Raw genomic sequence first — 17829 nt, forward strand, 5'->3', positions numbered from 1 at the left:
ATACCAATGTAAATTTCTTGGTTTTGGCCAAAGTACCTGGGTATGTAAGACATTAACATTAGAGGGAGCTGGATGAATTGTTTGTGGAAACTCTCTAATTATCTGTGCAACTTTTCTGTAAATCTAAAACTATTCCATTATAGAAAGTTTATTCACACAAACAAAAAACCACTACAAACCCTAAGTAGATAGCTAGAGTATAGGAGGCTCCAGGGACCAGTTCAGCATAGTGCATACAAACTCAACAAGGTACATATGGTTTTTGAGAAAGCGTAATCTCCCAATCTGGGTCCTGGGAAAAATTCCTCAGAAAATACAGAAATGTTTACATATGTTCACCAAAATACATGAGTAATACCTCTTGCAGAGAAAAATGTTGTGAGGAAGAATAAATGAAGGTGAGAGGGGAAAAAATGAACAAAGGGTCAGGGAAAGGGAAGCGAAGAGGCAAGAGAGCAGCATGATTTTTTTTTTTTAATTTAGTTTGAGGATTTCCCTGGTGGTCCAGTAGAATCCCTGGCTTCCCTGGTGGCTCAGGTGGTAAAGAATCTGCCTGCAATACGAGAGACCAGAGTTCGATCCCTGGGTTGGGAAGATCCCCTGGAGAAGGGAATGGTTACCCACTCCAGTATTCTGGCCTGGGGAACTCATGGACTGTATAGTCCATGGGGTTGCAAAGAGTCAGACACAACTGAGCGACTTTCACTTTCACTAGTGGTCCAGTGGTTAAGAATCCACCTTGCAATGCAGGGGACTCAGGTTCGATCCTGATCAGGGAACTAAGATCCCACATACTGTGGGGCAACTAAGCCCATGTGTCTCAGCAAAAGATCCCACAAGATACAACAAAGATCCTGAAACGGCCAAAAACAGAAAAATCTGAAAAAGTTCAATTTGTTAAGTTCACTTGCTTAGAACTGTTTGTGGACTTTCAGCTGTCCCAAATTTGAAAACTCCTTAACCTAAGTTACAAGGACCTCTGTGATCCAAGCTCTGCCAAGTTCTTCCCCAAGTCGGCTGCTGTCTTGCTCAGGAAGGCTGGGAAGACCTGATGTTGGGGGGCTTTGACAGTCCATCTCCTCCACAAGCTGTCCCTTAGACATTCACTCTCGCCCCCCAGTTCACACCAAGAGCTGCCCACCCACAAAACCCCTTCTTCGCCTTTTGATTTCAGGTGTCTTACCAACTTATTCTTTCTCCCAGCACCCTGTTTGTTTATTTTATTCTGAGTGACAGTGTTGAACATTTTATCCATGTCCTCCTCAACTTTGATTTATTTTCCTCCACTATTTGAGGTCAGAAATAAAATCTGGACTCACACCGTTATCCCCAGGACCCTGGACAGCACCAGGCACAGACTGGGTTCTCATTAAGCCTGTTGAGTGGATGATGGGAGGGTGTGGCATTAGGGAGGGGTAGGGTGGGGGCATGATTTTGTTAAAATTTTGCTTAAATATTAGGCCTCGAAACCCAGCAGATATACAAGACTACAATTCATAGTCAGGCAACACCTGGTTGAATCACTGTGCTTCTCAAGGATTTCTCATGGCAGGTAAGCTGGGTGAAGGCAATGCATGCTGAAGATGCTAGAGGTTGAGTAGCTGGGTTGTGATAAACTGAGGTGAGAGGGGCGAGAGTTTGTGGTAGTCTCTGAACTTCGCCAACACTGGCTCATCCGTCTGGGGAACCACTGGGTTATACCAGCAGGGAATATTTGAAAAACATAGTGCTTACTGCATGACAGGTTAATAAATCGACAGACGGTTTTCTTTTCATTGTTTTTGGCTGTGCTGGGTCTTTGTTGCTGCTCGAGGGCTTTCTCTAGTCGTGGCGAGTGGAGGCTGCTCTTTGTCGTGGTGGCTTCTCGTTGCTTCTCTTGTTGAAGAGCACAGGCTCTAGGGGCTTTGAGGGATGTGGAATCTTCCCAGACCAGGGATCAAACCCGTATCCCCTGCATTGGCAGGCAGATTCCTATCCCCAGGGAAGTCCACAGACAAGTTGCTGGGACAGGGAATATCGACTTTATTCAGAAAGCCAGCAGACCAAGAGGATGGTGGACTTGAGTCCCAAAGAACCTCTGTGTCTGAGTTACAATTCAGGCTTCTTTTATTCTAAAAGGGGAGGAAGTAATACCTCCGGAGGGAATGTGTTAATGACTTTCCCGCAGTCATCCTCAGGTGAGCCTGGTCAAGATATTTTCTATTTGGTAAACAAAGATATTTTAGCCTAATGATCATTACCTGGGAGGGTTCCCAGAGATGGGCTGTTATGTATAATTTAAGCTTTTGGGAACGTTCCTTTCGTGATCTAACATGTAGTAGAAAATTACATCACCAGTAATGTAAGTTTTTGTTTCTCCACCTCCTTTTTAACAAGTGGTACTGTCATACTTTTAAATGTCAACCGTTTGGTGGTGTTCCGAAAACAAAATTCAACTAAGTAAATTTTAAAGATTGTATTGGCTTTATTCAGTGATTCATGAATCAGGCAGGATCCAGTCTAGCATATCAAAAGGAGCTCAGAGGAGCTGTGTAAAATGAATGATTTGTATTGTACAGGTAGAAGGGAATAGGAGCTAGGTTATACAATGTGGAAAATCAGATTATTACAGGATCTAGGTTATACAAGGTGGGAAATCAGATTATTGCAGGGTTACTTCCCTTTATGAGATAGCAGGGGTCTATCAGGCAGTTACCTAACTAGTACTGATTGAGCAATTCCTGATTGATGGGCTTAAGATTCCATTTCTGGGAGAGCTGAAACTGTAAATTAAGTCTGTTGGCAGTGTGGAGCATACATGACTCCATTTTGGGCCTTTTGTTTGTAATAGTGGGTACATGAAATTTGATCCAGTTCCATTTCTTTATTAACCAATGAAATTGAGTCTCTTCACTCTATTTTAAAGTCTATTTTGCTTTTCTGTTTTGCTAATTTCCTACTTCTTTCCTTTGACGTTTTTCTAGTATATTCCCTGCCCCCCCCCCCCACCTTTGAGGCTTAGTAGAACATTTTTGTTGTATTCTGGACACCAATAATTTATTTCTTATATTGGTTGCAGATGTACATGTACGTGTACTCAGTCATGTCTTGACTCTGAGATTCCATGGACTGTAGCCCGCCAGGTTCCTCTGTCCACAGAATTTCCCAGGCAAGAATACTGGAGTGGGTTGCCATTTTCTCCCCCCAGGAATCAGCCCTGCTTGCTTTCCAGGCCTGTTGTACAGGACTCAACCTGGAAGCTCCCCTTGTCACCCTCTTGTGTGGATTCTCCTTTCTTCCACACAAATTCCCCCTGGTTTGTGACCACCACCCCCCAACCCCTGCACTGGGTGGCATGGGAGATCTTAGTTTTTGACCAGGGATTGAACCCATACCTCCGTGCATGGGAAGCTCAGATTCTTAACCTCTGGACCACGAGGGAAGGCCCCTCCCTCTTGTTCTTTATTTTGCTGAGTTGAACTATATCCTCAAGTAGCACTCGAAATAAGTTGGTTGAACCTATGAGTATCTGAATGTATCTTTATTCTCTTCTCACGTGGAAGGATAAATTTGACGGCATAGAGAATTTTATCTTGAAAGTCATTTCCTTAAGAATGTAATATTAAAGTCCCCAACTATTATTGTGTTGCTGTATATTTCTCCCTTTATTTCTTTACTATTTACTTTCCATATTTATGTCCTCCTGTGCTGGGGGCAGAAATGTCTACAAATGTATCTTCTTGTTGGATTGACCCCTTTATCCTCCTGTAATGCCCTTTTTGTCTTTTGTTACAGTCTTTTGTTTTAAAGCCTATTTCTTCTGATACAAGTGTTGCTGCCCCAGCATTCTTTTCCTTCCCACTGGCGCTGCTGTTGTTGTTGGGTCACTTAGTCATGTCCGACTCTTTGCAACCCCGTGGACTGCAGCTCACCAGGCCTCCCTGTCCTTCACCATCTCCTGGAGCCTGCTCAAACTCATGTCCATTGAGTCAGTGATGTCATCCACCCATCTCGTCCTCTGTCATCCCCTTCTCCTCCTGCCTTCAGTCTTTTTCTCCATCAGGGTCTCTTCCAGTGAGTCAGCTCTTCTCATTATGGCCAAAGTACTGGAGCTTCAGCATCAGTCCTTCCAGTGAGTATTCAGGGTTGATTTTCTTTAGGATTGACCCCTTGGCATGGTATATCTTTTTTGATCCTTTCACGTTCATCCTCTGTCTGCAGTTTTGAAGTGTATCTTTTATAGACAGCATATAAAAGGCATATATTAATAGAAGCTTTAAAAAATCCATTTAGCCACCTAGATTTTTGATTGGAGAGTTTATTCCGTTTACATTTAAAGTAATTATTGATGGATGTGTAATTGCCATTGCAAAAATTGTTTTCTGGCTTTTTTGGTAGTTCCTCCTTCTCTTTCTCTCTTACCTTGTGGTTTGATTGTTTTTTTTAGTGTTCTGTTTACATCTTTTCTCATTTTCTTTAGGTATCTAATATAAGTGTTTTCTTTGTTGTTACCATGAAGTTCACATATATAATATCCTATATATTTTTAAACCCCCCCCCCACATTTTATATTTGTATGACACGTTTTACATCTTTTTATTTCATGTATCTCTTGACAGGTTATTAATCTTGAATTGATTTTACTACTGTGTCTTTTACTCTTCCTGCTTGCTTTGTATGTGACTTACCCACTTCTTTTATTATTGAATATATATATATATTTAAAAAATACTTATTTGGCTGCATTGGGTCTTACTTGAGGCATGCAGGATCTTTTATTGCCATGCAAAGACTCTCTGGTTGTGGTGCATGGGCTCTCTAGTTGTGGTGTACCAGCTCCAGAGCATGCGGGCTGAGTAGTTAAATGGACTCATGGACTCGGTTGCTTTGCAGCGTGTGGGGTCTTAGCTCCCTGACCAGGGCTCAAACCCATGTCCTCTGCATTGCAAGGCAGATTCTTAACCACTGGACCAATGGGCAACTCCCTTGGAAGTATTTTTTAGGAAAGATTTTCGTCTATTCTCTTTTAACAGAAAAACGAAATTCAACTCAGCGATTCCGCACACGCTTTAATGGAGAACAGCTAGGAGCACTAAGAGATGTATTTGAAAGGACCAGGTACCCACATTGGTTCCTCATAAGAACACTTGCTTCAACTATTCATCTTGATGCGTCAGTTATAAAGGTAGGTACCTGAGGTCTGTCTCTATAGCTAGATAGCACAGCTAACCCAGAGTTTCACACACATTTAGTCACCATGTAATTCTCACTGCTTGAAAAATTGCTGTGTGCCAGGACAGATGTTAAGCATTTTATATATTTGTTCCACATTTTTTTTGAAGAACAAGAGTCACAGAGAGGAATCATCTTCCAAGAATTATAAACAGTAGAGCTAGAATTTGAACCCAGGCCTTTCTGACTCCAGACCCACGGTGCTAGATGAGATCCTTTGGTGATGGATTTGGGTCTGTTCCTGTTTATTTCTAGATTCTCCTTAATCACAACATTCAGTTATCTATATACCTTGTGGCTAAGTTCCCTTAGAGTACTCGGCATAAGAACCGCTGGACGAATCCTGAAGGCACCCCAAGCTACACTCCCACTCCATATTCTCAGGCTTCAGAATCCTCTCTGAGAACGCAGAGTATCCACCAAGACAAAACCCACTTTCTAAATACACGTCCTGTTCTTGGCTGAAAGCAGTCTGTCCTGTCGTGCCCATTGCCAGCGCAATCCTATGCCCCCTTTGCCTCCTGGATTCCAGGGCCAGGAGAGGATAGAATTTTCCTCACTCAAATCAAACGTGAAGACATGTGAGAGTAACTTTCATATACCAGAACCAACCAAATTTCTGGAGTATATGAGGATTCTCCTTTGGCTGCTTCCCCCTCTTATTAACCTGCTCATCTCTTCCCTCTCCAGACTTGGTTTAAAAACCAACGTGTCAAAAGGAGGAGGGAGGAGAATCAGACTCGGCAAAATCTGTCACCAGGAGACCCACGCCAGGTTGTCTCAGTGAAGGAGGAAGAGATGCCCTTACCGGGCACTTCCGGAAGCATTCATCCCACGAGTCTCAGCCTTGCAGGTGATTCTCATCACGAGCTACCTAAGCTTTCTTGTGCTGAGCAGTGTGAAGGGGCTGCTGCCACTCCATGCCCTTCATCCTGCAATTTCCTGACTGCTCTAAGTCTCAGAGACGCTGATCCTCCTTGGGCCTCCAGTCCTTATGACATGGATCAACTTATACAGTTATATCACTTACCTGGGGATGATGACCCCAGCAGTCTGGATCAGTACCTCTTCCCAGAGTGCTCCAGCTGGGGGACTGTGGCTGGCACTGATCACCATCGTGATGGCGAACACAGCTACAATCCTGAGAAAGTTCCGTGATCCAAATATTTTTAAAAATGGTTTTATTTATTTATGTTCGGCTGTGCTGGGTCTCTGCTGCTGCGTGGGCTTTTCTCCAGTCGCAGGGGACGGGAGCCGCTCTCTAGCTGCGGTGCTCGGGCTTCTCGTGCGGTGGCTTCTCTTGCTGTGGAGCACAGGCTCTAGATGTGCAGGGTTCAGTAGTTGCGGCCCCCTTCTGTCCTCTAAGCGCCTCCTCAACCAAATTTCAGTATAAAGGGCAGTCATCAGGTATCTTTGGAGAAATAGCAGAAACTAGCTAGTTCTCCTAGTTTGTCCCAGTTGAGCTATCTCCATTAATACTATGTAAAAATACCTATTTTTCATGGGCCTCTTTGTCTTAAAAAAAAAAAAAAAAAAAATTAGGGACCTCCGTAGTGATCCGAGGGTTAGGACTCCACACTTCCAATGCAGGGGACATGGGTTCAGTCTCTGGTTGGAGCACTAAGATCCCACATGCCGCATGGCACAGCTGAAAAAATAAACACCCAAATAACAACCCCCCCCCCAAAGTGCATTTAAGAGTGTGACATTAGCAATAGATTGGATGAGGAGGTCCCAGCACTTGTACCTGACAAAAAACCCCAATGATTTAATAATTAGCCACCGATGAAAATAGCTCTGGGAGAGCTCTGGAGTTCAGTTACTACTCAGCAGGGTAGCAGGCACATGAAAGATGCTCAACATGGCTTATCATCTGGGAAATGCCAATCAGAACCGCAGTGAGGTATCACCTCACCCCCCATCAGGATGGCTGTCATCTGAAAGACCACAAGAAATGTTGGTGAGGACAGGGAGAAAAGGGGAGCCTTCAGACACAAACAAGAGCACATCCCCATGGGAAATGGAAGCCTTTTACCCGTGTCACCACATAGCTTGCGGCCAAGACTGATCCCTGTGGCTGTGACCTTGCACTAGAGCAAAGAAGAGCAGGCAGGCCTTGTCCACTTTCACCAAGGAGTACCAAGGAGCCCTGGGGCTGTCAGTGACACCGGAAGCTTTTGCCACTGAGGACTCCCCAAGTCTTCCCGCATGCGAATCCCAGCTGACGGAACTGTGAGGCATCCATGCCTGAGCCTTCAAGAGCAGGAGCTGATGCTGCAGCTTCATCAAACACTGGCACTCACCTATGGTGTGAAAACCCATGTCGCTGATCAGAGGATGTGACTGCCTGTTGACCTGTGGGATGGACCTAGCCAGCGAGGGACTCCTCGCCCCATCTTCTGTCCTTTGCATGTCCATTCTGCCTGCATTTCCCACAGCGGGAGCAGTCACAAGAACGCAGTCTTGAGAGTAACGTGTTGCTGAGACCACCTGGACTGAATACATGACTGAATCCAGTTAAGGCCGCCATATAAACATTTTAAGATTTGGTGGGTGGATGTGGAGACCTACTTGTCTTGCGTCCACCCAGGATGAGCTTTGTAATTAAGTTTCTTTGTTCATTTAAGCTGCCACCCACCAGTCTGTTGTGATCTGCCTCTTCATTCTCTTCTGGGGACCAGTTTATGAATCATTAGGTCAGTACTAAGAAATGGAATGAATGAAATGGAACTCGATTAAAACTAAGGTGGTTAACAAAAAAACAACTAAGGTGTAATCCAGTACTACAAAGGTTGGGTGGGCCAAAAGGACACCCCTACTGTCCTGTCAGCTCTGTTTTCTCTAGTTCAGAAAAAAATTTAAAAGTCAAAGGTGATAATGAGAAATCTGACCTGCCATCATTTTGAGCATAGGTTAGGCAGAGTGATCCAAATGAAGATTGACCAAGAGTCAGGGTCTCTTCGCTGCGGACCCAAAGCCTTTTTACACAACAGTGAGTAAAAAGGGTCAGTGGTGGAAAGAGAAGTTTCCAGGTCTCTGTGATGTGTGAGCCCCACCAGCTGGGAAACCAGAACCCGGTGGTGAAGTCCTGACATGAACTGTAATGAGACTGAGAAGATAAACGGAAAGGGCTGATGGGATTACAGAAGGTGGAACATTTAAACAGGCAGTAGGTAAAGAAGTTGTGTCCCCTTTGCCTGAATGCTTTATGGGAAAGGATATTACCTCAGGTCATGAAACACATCCCCTGCTGCTGCTGCTGCTGCTAAGTCGCTTCAGTCGTGTCCGACTCTGTGCGACCCCATGGACTGCAGCCTGCCAGGCTTCTCCGTCCATGGGATTCTCCAGGCAAGAACTCTGGAGTGGGTTGCCATTTCCTTCTCCAATGCATGAAAGTGAAAAGTGAAAGTGTGTTAAAAAAGTCAAACTGGCAATCGAATCCTATTGGAGGCTGCAGTTAAGAATGTAAGGTTTGGTTGAAATAGTGTGAAAGTCTGGAGGTGAAGAGTTACATTTCAACAGTCTTTATGTAAAGTGGTTTCATTTCTTTTACCTGATTGTGTTATAGGGTGGACATTGTATCTGACTGGGAAATGGTACTCCTACCAAGTACCGTAAAACAGAGGGCACATACATTCACCCTTCTACACTATTAGTTTAAAATGCTAAATAAGAATGAGTAACATTGCACGTCCCAGGGGTGGTTCATTGGAATAGAGAATTTCCGCTTGAGAGGCAAGCTTGCTATTCCTTTAAAAATTTTTTTTATTTGGCCACATTGGGTCATGTTGTGGCACGGGGGATATTTCGTGTGGTGTATGGACTCTAGCTTCAGCACTCTGGCTTAATTGCCCCGCAGCATGTGGGATCTTAGTTCCTCGACCAGATACTGCACCTGTGTCCTGTGCATTGCAAGGTGGAATCTTCACCACTGGACTAAGCAACTTCACTTTCACTTTTCACTTTCATGCATTGGAGAAGGAAATGGCAACCCACTCCAGTGTTCTTGCCTGGAGAATCCCAGGGACGGGGAGGCCTGGTGGGCTTCCGTCTATGGGGTCACACAGAGTCGGACATGACTGAAGTGACTTAGCAGCAGTAATAAAGGAGAGTATAAAAGACGGAATAGAAACAGCTGGATTTATGGAGCAGTGATAGATCAGTGGGAAGGGCCAGCACTGCCTCAGACTTGGATGTTTAAAGTGAAGCCAGTCCACCTGAACCCACTCGAGGTGATGGCAGTGTCCTGAACGCATGTGCAAGGCAGGCTGGGGAAGGAGGTCACTTGGAATTGAGTGGATAGAGGGATAAACTCATCACCCACCTGAATTCAACTTACTCTGGGTTATGGGGAGAGCCTGCGGTGCAGGGGTGTGGGGAACGTGGTATTTTGCATAAAGATGAGGAGGAGGGTGCATTTAGAACTCAGCTCCAGATTCAGAGAGAAGAGGAAGAGAGAGGGAGAGATCTCACTCAAGAAAGCTACCAGGGAGGGAGATAGGGCTGTTTCAGGCTCTGGAAAGATTTTATACTTGTGTGGCTCTCTCTGACAGCGCTTTTTAAACTTGAATGTACCTTTCAGTTCCCTGGGGATCTGTTTAAACTGCTGATTTTGATTTCATGGGTATGGTGATTCTGTTGGCTGAGACTCTGCCTTTATAGCAACAAGCTCTGAGGTAACGCAGATGCTGCCGGTCCAGAGGCCACAGCTAGGCTCTGTGGTACATTTTTATAGCAGTTACCACATTATCCTTGTATTTCTGTGACTTAAAAATGGTCCTTTTGTTTTTCAGACTCTGAGTTTCCTAAGGCCAGTGTTTTCTTTAAAGTTGAACCCAGAGGCCAAGCCACAATACAAGGTAGGTACTCTGCAGTCTTGCAAATGATTACGTTTAAAAATACGGTCATTTAAATTTGCATGTATGACTTGTCAGAATGCATACGTAGTCTTGTGTGTACAGAACTTTATGCAGTGTACTTGTTACTGAACCAGACTTGGGTCTGCTTGCCCAGTGCACAGGGAAGCCAATCTTTTGCCACTGTTTGTGGTGAAGGAAGATACAGGGTTTATTGCAAGGCTCTGCAACACGAGGCCATGCAAGGAGCATGGGCAGCGGGAAGCATTTGTGAAGACGGCGTGAGGGAGAGGGTTGCAGGCACCAGCTCGTGGACATTCTTCCGATTGGTTGTTGACAGGGTGGTATTTCAGGAGTTAACCTCGTCAACCTTCTCGTTCCGACTGGTCCGAAGTCTACGTGCTTATGGTCAGCATGCAGTTAACTACTTCCACCTGGTAGGGCTTTAGTATCTGCAAGACAGCTCACACACATGGCTCCAGATATCACCCATGGCCCTTTAGGGGGAACGAGAGGCCCTTGATTTCCTTTTATGGGTAAACTGTTATTATTTCGTTGTCTGTTTTGTTTCTGAATTTTCTCATTCTCTGATTAAATTTGCTCTTTGGAACTGAGGGAAGACTTAGGAAGGTAAAGCTTTTCTGCGAACAAGAGGCAAGGGACATGGAGGCAGGATCTGTCTCTGGGTGGCCTGGAGGGGGAGCCCTGCAGGTTCCTGCTCAGTTTCATAATGATTGCCTTGTTCCTGGTCCCACCTCATGAACTTGGACACACAGCACCCCATCTTCAGTTCTGGGTATCTCCCACCTACAGGAGAGGCAGTGGGTGGTGGCTAGCCTTCTCCAGGTAGGATCACCTGAAGTGGATCTGCCACCTTTTTCATGAAATCTTATTACCCATGTCGGCTTAAAACATGTAACATGACAGTTGCAAGTTAAGTTCTTATTTGAGGCAAAATGAGGATCATAGCCTGGGAGACAGCACCTCAGACAGCTCTGAGAAACTGCTCCAAAGAGGTAGGGGGGAAGGTCAGTATATATGTGATTTTGATGACAGGGGACTACATGTAGTTGATCAAGCACGTGTGTTTTCTAGAAAGTTTCTACTAGTCTCATGAAGCTTTTGCTAGTCATGAGGAACAGTCATCACCATGAAGGATTTTAGTGCTTTTCTGGATATGGGGAGACACAAGAATTGGGCTCATAAAGTCAGTTCCTGAAAATATCTAACTATCTGAAGGCCTATTCTGCCAGTTTCCCCAGTCACAGAGTGCCTCATTTCTTGTCTCCACCCTGGACTCCTTTCAGGGGCTGCTGAAGGTCAGCAGCAGCCGCAGCACAGGACATAATGAGAGGTAGATGGCAAGCGCCGATTTGTAGCTGACACCTGTCATTTGACTGCTTTCTGCTAAACATGGTCAATATTGATTAATTTAATACATTAAATTAGGAAATAAGACAAAGAATATTGCTAAATTGATCCAGGAGCCATCAGGTGGCCTGGGGAATCAAACAGTGCTGGGGAGGAGACAGAATGTGGTCTGAGGGAGGGAGCGGGATGAGATGTTAAAAAGGCAGACCTCAGATTGATTGATTGGCATGTGAGGAGCTCGGAAGTTGCCAATCAATCCTAACAAAAAATAAGAAAGACAAACAGGTTGAAAAGCAAGCAACTCTTCCTGAATGTCTGTAAGAAAGGGGAGGACGCAGGGCATACTGCAGCTCCCAAGACTGGAGAGACAGACAAGTATCAATCGGTGACGTCGTTGCCTGCTGGAACAGAGACTAGGGGGAAGCATCACGGGGACCAGCGCTGGGTAGGAAAACCTAAACTGTAGCCGACATATTGTCAGAGGCTAAGTGTGGACAGTCTGGGAGTTAACACTGAGGAGGAAGCAGTTACAATGGGCACCTGTAATATTGTGGAATTTACCTGGAGGAGTTTGACCAGATTCCCACATTAAATGTGGAGGAAAAGGAAATCCCCTTTGCTTCCAGCTTGGGGAAGGGAAAAAAAAAAACCTTTTTTTTTTTTTTTTTTTGGCATGCTGCTTGGCTTTTGAAATCTCAGTTCTTCAACCAAGGATTGAACTCAGGCTATGGCAGGAATCACTAGGTCACCAAGGAATTCCCAGAACCATTTTGAAGCATGCTAGAACGCTCTCTTCACAAGACCTGCCCTCAGGCAGCCGAGCTAACCAGAGCTTAAGCTGCTAGGGTATTATCAGAGTATCACTAACCTGGAGGAAGGAAATATCTAACTTCAGCTGGCTCAAGCCTCATGGGAGAAGGGAAATGCCCACTCTGGCCATCTTGTGCACCCTAAGGGGGTGGAATCTGAGAAATATTTGTGAAGTTTATAGTCTAGAGTCACAGACTTACAGACCCAATCATAGGACTATAGAATACTACTTCTCCCTCCCCCACCTAACCACTACATGACTAAGGCATCTTTGGATGCAATTTTAAATGGGACTTTTTAAAAACTTTATCTTGTGATACTTGTTAGTGTAAAGAAATGCAACAGATTCCTGTATATTAATCGTGTATCCTACAGTCTTGCCGAGTTCATCTGTTAGTTACAGTAGTTTCAGCGTGGAGACTTCTGCGGATAGTGACAGCCTTACCTCTCTCCTTCCAAACTGAATACCTTTTATGTCTTTTTCTTGTGTGATTTGCTGTGGCTAGGACTTCCAGTACCATGCTAAATAGAAGTGGTGAGAGTGGGCATCCTTGTCTTGTTCCTGAATTTACTGGAAAGACTTTCAGCTTTTCATCATTGAGTGTCATGTTGGCTTTAGGTTTGTAATAAATATTCAATAGCTTTCATTATGTTGAGGTGTGTTCCCTCTATGCCCACTTTTATGAGAGTTTTTGTCATGGATGCAGATTGAATTTTGTTACTTTTTTTTTTTTTTTTTAGTCTATTGAGATGATCATGTGATTTTCTTTTTTTTAAATCTGGTGTATTACATTGATTTGTGTATGTTGAACCATTCTTGTGACTCTGGAATAAATTTAGCTTGATCATGGTGTATAGTTCCTTTTTATGTATTGTTGACTTTGGTTTGCTCATACATTGCTGAAAATTTTTGCATTTATATTCATCAAACATATTTGCCTGTAATGTCCTTTTTTGTTGTAGTGCTTCTGTCTTGGCTTTTGTATCAGGATAATGGTGGCTTGTAGAATGAATTTGGGGGTGTTCCCTCCTCCTCAACTTTTTGAAATAGCTTTAGAAGGATCGTTGTAAGTTTTTCTCTATGTGTTTGGTAGAATTCCCCAGTGAAGCTGTCTAGTCTTGGACTTTTCCTTGCTGGGATTCTTTTTAAAAATTAGATTCTATTTCACTTTTAGTGATCTCTTCAAATTATCTGTGCCTTCTTTATTTCAGTCTTGGTAGATTGTAAGTATCTAGGAACCTGTCCGTTTCTTCTGTGTTGTCCAGTTGTAGGCATATATCATCACAGTATTCTCTTGTGACTGTATCTGTGTGGTATTAATTGTTATTTCTCCTTTCATTTCTTGTTTGTGTGTGTGTACATCCACCTGCTGGGTCCTCCCATCTTTGGTAAGCCTGGTTAAAGGTTTATCAGTTTTATTTATCTTTTCAAAAAAACTATCCCTTGGTTTTGTTGACCTTTCTATTATTTTTATCTCTGTTTAATTTACTCTGACTTTTCCTTCCTTCCTTTTGCTGACTTTGAGCTTTGTATTTTCTTTTTCTAACTATTTGAGGTAATAGGTTAGGTTGAGATTTTTTTTCTTGTTTCTTGAGGAAGACCTATATCGCTCTGAACTTCCCTCTTAAGATTGCTTTTGCTGCATCCCATAGATTTTGAAAAATTGTGTTTTCATTTTCATTTGTCTCAATGTATTTTTATCTCCTTGTTAATCCATTGGTTTTGTTGTTGTTGTTTTTAAGCAGCATGGTGTTTAGTCTCCATGTTCTTTTCCTGTTTTAATTTCTATAGTTGATTTCTAGTTTCATACTGCTGTGGTCAGAAAAAAATGCTTGCTATAATTCGTATCCTATTAAATTTGTTGCTTGAATTGATCTCTTACTGCATCGATCCCTATGTCATTAGTAGTACAGCCTTTGTCTCAAGGCCTATTTTGTCTGCGTATGGCCACCCTTGTTTTCTTGTCATTTCCATTTGCATGGAATATCTCTTCCCTTCCTCTCACTTTCAGTCTGTGTGTGTCTTCTGCCCTAAAGTGGTCTCTTGTAGGCAGCATGCTGAGAGTCTTTGTTTTATATCCAATTAGCTATCCTATTTCTTTTTTATAGGAGCAGGTAGCCTATTGACATTTAAATTATTGATCAGTATGTGCTTGTTTCCGTTTCATTCCTTGATTGCCAGTTGTTTCTGTAGTTCTTTGTTCATTTCTTCTTTTTGTTTTTCCCATTGTGGTTTGATGATTTTCTTCTGCAGTGTGCTTGAATTGCTTTCTGTTTTCTATCTGTTGTAGGTTTTTGATTTGTAGTTACCATGGAGTTCATATATGTTGACCCATAATTTTACCTCTGTGTGTTAGTCACCTAGTCATATCTCTGACTCTTTGCAACCCCGTGAACTGTAGCCTGCCAGGCTTCTCTGTCCATGGGATTCTCTAGGCAAGAATACTGGAGCAGGTTGCCATGCCTTTCTCGAGGGGATCTTCCTAACCCAAGGATTGAATTCTGGTCTCCTGCACTGGCAGGTGGATTCTTTACTGTCTGAGCCACCAGGGAAACCTCATAGTTATAACCTACCTGCTTTAAACAGATACTATTAAATTTCAAACATATTCTAAAAGGCCTACATTTTTTCTCCTCTCCCTCACATTTTGTGTTTTTATGTCATATTTTATATCTTCATGCTTATCCTTTTGCTATTTATTGTAGTTACAGTTGCTTTTACAATTTTTTGTTTGTTTTTTCAGTCTACACACTGGCTTAAGTGATCTTCAATCCTTACTATATATTTGCCTTTCTTGTTGGAATTTTTTTCTTTCCTGTTGATGCTTATTTCTCTGCATTTAGAGAAGACCCTTCAACATTTTTTTAAGAATGGGTTTAGTATTGCTGGATTCTTTTAGTTTTTGCTTGTCTTAAAAATTCTTTCTGTCTTTCTGTTCAGAGTGATAATCTTGCTGGCTGGAGTATCCTAGGCTGTAGGTTCTTCTCTTTCAGTGCTACCATGTCTCTTCTTTCTGGCCTGCACAGTTCCTGCAGAGGAAGCTGATAGCCCTGTGGGGATTCTCTTGTATGTGATTCTGTGTTTCTCGTGCTGCCTTGGGAATCCTCTTGATCTTTAACTTTTACCAGTATGTAATGGTTGTGGTTGTCCCAGCTCTAATGCAAGGTTCTGGTGTGGAGTGGATAGAGCCCGGGCATTTGCCCAGCTGGGAGTGGGGCTCGTGGCACGGTGGTCGCTGGGGTCCCAGTGGCTGTGCTGTGCTGGAGGCCTGGGCTGCGTCCGTGGTGCGGTTGGAGCACCAGCAGGGGCCACTGCTGCCCCACCTGGACCACCCGCAGGCCCTCAGGTTGCCCCTACATCTCTAGAGCAAGTCTTTTCTCAGGACTTGGCTGCCTAGATTCAGTCAAGTTGTGGCATGAGGTCAGTAAACCAGGGTGTTCGCTCAGTTAGGATTGGGGAATGTGGCCACATAGGCAGAACACTCTCTGGCATAAATCACAGTAATATTTTTTTTTATCTGTCTCCTAGAGAAATGGAAACAAACAAAAATAAACAAATGGGACCTAATTAAACTTCAAAGCATTTGCACAGCAAAGGAAACTAAACAAAAAAGGAAAAGACATCCTCGGGTTGGGAGAAAATATTTACAAGCGATGTACTGGATAAGGAGTTAACATTCAAAATATAGAAACAACTTCCAGAGCTTAATTTAAAAAAGAACCCCATCAGAAAGAGCAGAAGGCCTGAAACAGACACTTCACCAAAGAAGACATACAGATGGCCCGCAGGTGCGTGAAAAGATGTCCAACATCACAAATTATCAGGGAGACGCAAGGCAAAAGCACCACAAGTTGGTGAGCTGGCTGTCATCTTTGGCTCAGCAGGTGTGGGGATGGCGGGACTATGAGTGGGTGATTGGACCCCGGAAGGTACCTGTAGAGACCCAGTACCTGAACGTTTGGGACAGTGAGCGATCACTATGGCGCCCGGCCCCAAGGTCACTACCAACAGTGAGCTCCAGGTGGCGCCATTTGTATATAACATGAAAAACCCTGCTCGGGGATGGTGTGGTCCTCTCTCCCATCTGCTGTGGGTGGGCAGCTCTTCTCCGCCCTCTGCACAGGCATGGCTGCTTCTCAGGTTCACAAGAATAAACACTTGTGGATAAACACAAGTGGACACAGGCTGAAACTCAACCAACTGCTTTCCAGTGGGGATGCTCTATCCAAGTTCCCTGCCTGTTTCCAGCATTGTTGCTCAGGGCTGAAGACTCATTCACCCCTTACCCTTGCTGTCCAAACAGGATGAGGGCCAGATCCCGAGACGCATTAGCCAGGCAAAGGATATTTTAGGCCAAAAGAATAAAATTTAAATGAAAATGGAGTTTCTCTTTGGAAATATTCATGATAACTGACATGCAAAAAAGTAGAAAATCGGAATAGACCAATAACTGAATAAGTTATAAAGGAAGTAAAAAGATCTACACTCTAAGAAAGACATTAGACTTTAGATTTTAATTAGGTCTAAAGGCATTAGACATTAGATTTATTAACCAATTCATTGTGCATTCAAAGAAAGAATTCCTAGGTTATAGAAAGTGGTCCAGAGAATATGGACACTACTCAAATCATTTTAATTATTAGCATAATTCTCTTAACAAATCTAGAAAAACAAAATAGAATAAAATCCAGGTCAATGACACCCATAAATGGAAAGAAAATTTCCAGATAAAATACTAACAAATTGAGCTCAGTAATGTTTTGACAAGTACTCAAAATAACTGATAGGGTTGCTTTCAGAAATACAGAAATACCTCAGGGTTAGAAAGTTTGTCAGTGCATTCCGGCCCATTCACATGTTGAAGATGGAGTAACACTTTGATCATCTTGAGAGAGACAGAAATGTTGCAAATTAAAGGGAGGAGTCTGAAATTCAGTCATCTCCTCCCTTTACTGTTCTTCCAGCTGTAGGGACAGGAAGCCGGAGCACAAAGTCATCATTTTTTAAAAGTTTGAGGAGAGAGGGCAGCTGGTGTCTGAATCCTCAACTACCTTGACTGCAGATGGCAAAAAAGGGAAAGCCAGAGAGATGGGAGAGAGAGAGGAATGGGGAGGTGGGAGAGAGGGTGAGGGACACAGGAAAAGTGATTGAGGCAGAGACTGGAAAACGTAGAAATGGAGCAGAGACCAGGAGCAGAGGGAAGGACTGAGGCTCAGAGAGAGGGGATCCTCGGAAGCATTTCCTCATCTGGAAACCATGATTCTGACGCTTGCCAGCCACAGAATGGAGGGCTGAGTCATGTAGTATCTACATGATTTCATCAATTGAGCTGCTCTGCTTTCAGCCTCTCTAGAAATTGTATTTATCCTATAACTGAGGGCATCTTACAGTTGCTCTGTATTGAACAGCAATCACAATGCAATCATCCTTGCCTGGCTGTTGTTTCCAATAATGTGACTGGACCACTACAATCTCATAATATTTAAGCCCAAATATTTTAAAACCATTTGAAGAAGGAATTTGAATCCAGTTGTTGTCTGGAAACCCCTTCCATTGATACATGGTGAAAGGAAGAAAGCT

At 43.5% G+C, this 17829-nt stretch overlaps 1 protein-coding gene across 22 annotated transcripts in view; it reads left to right on the top strand.

The window, feature by feature from the left end:
* Window positions 1–1356: 1356 nt before the first annotated feature.
* LEUTX (leucine twenty homeobox) overlaps window positions 1357–17829 on the top strand; it is a 39262-nt gene continuing 22789 nt past the window's right edge. For 4 of the 22 annotated variants that reach the window (XR_008704286.1, XR_008704280.1, XR_008704283.1 and 1 more), the window contains exons 1-2: window positions 9605–9887; window positions 10005–10070. Coding sequence is in view for 6 of the 22 variants with exons in the window: in XM_055553451.1 (XP_055409426.1) it covers window positions 2051–2177; window positions 5013–5164; window positions 5902–6064; window positions 10005–10070; window positions 15780–15820 (549 nt within the window). In the remaining 16 variants the exon portion in view is untranslated. Of the gene's footprint in view, window positions 1553–1648; window positions 2178–4042; window positions 4112–5012; window positions 5165–5901; window positions 6065–9593; window positions 9888–10004; window positions 10071–10407; window positions 10679–12754; window positions 16038–17829 lie in introns of those variants that run through there. The other 18 variants (XR_008704272.1, XR_008704273.1, XR_008704274.1 and 15 more) reach the window with 15 other exon arrangements.

Source organism: Bubalus kerabau, chromosome 17 (assembly GCF_029407905.1).
Source record: "Bubalus kerabau isolate K-KA32 ecotype Philippines breed swamp buffalo chromosome 17, PCC_UOA_SB_1v2, whole genome shotgun sequence".
NCBI lineage: Eukaryota > Metazoa > Chordata > Mammalia > Artiodactyla > Bovidae > Bubalus > Bubalus kerabau.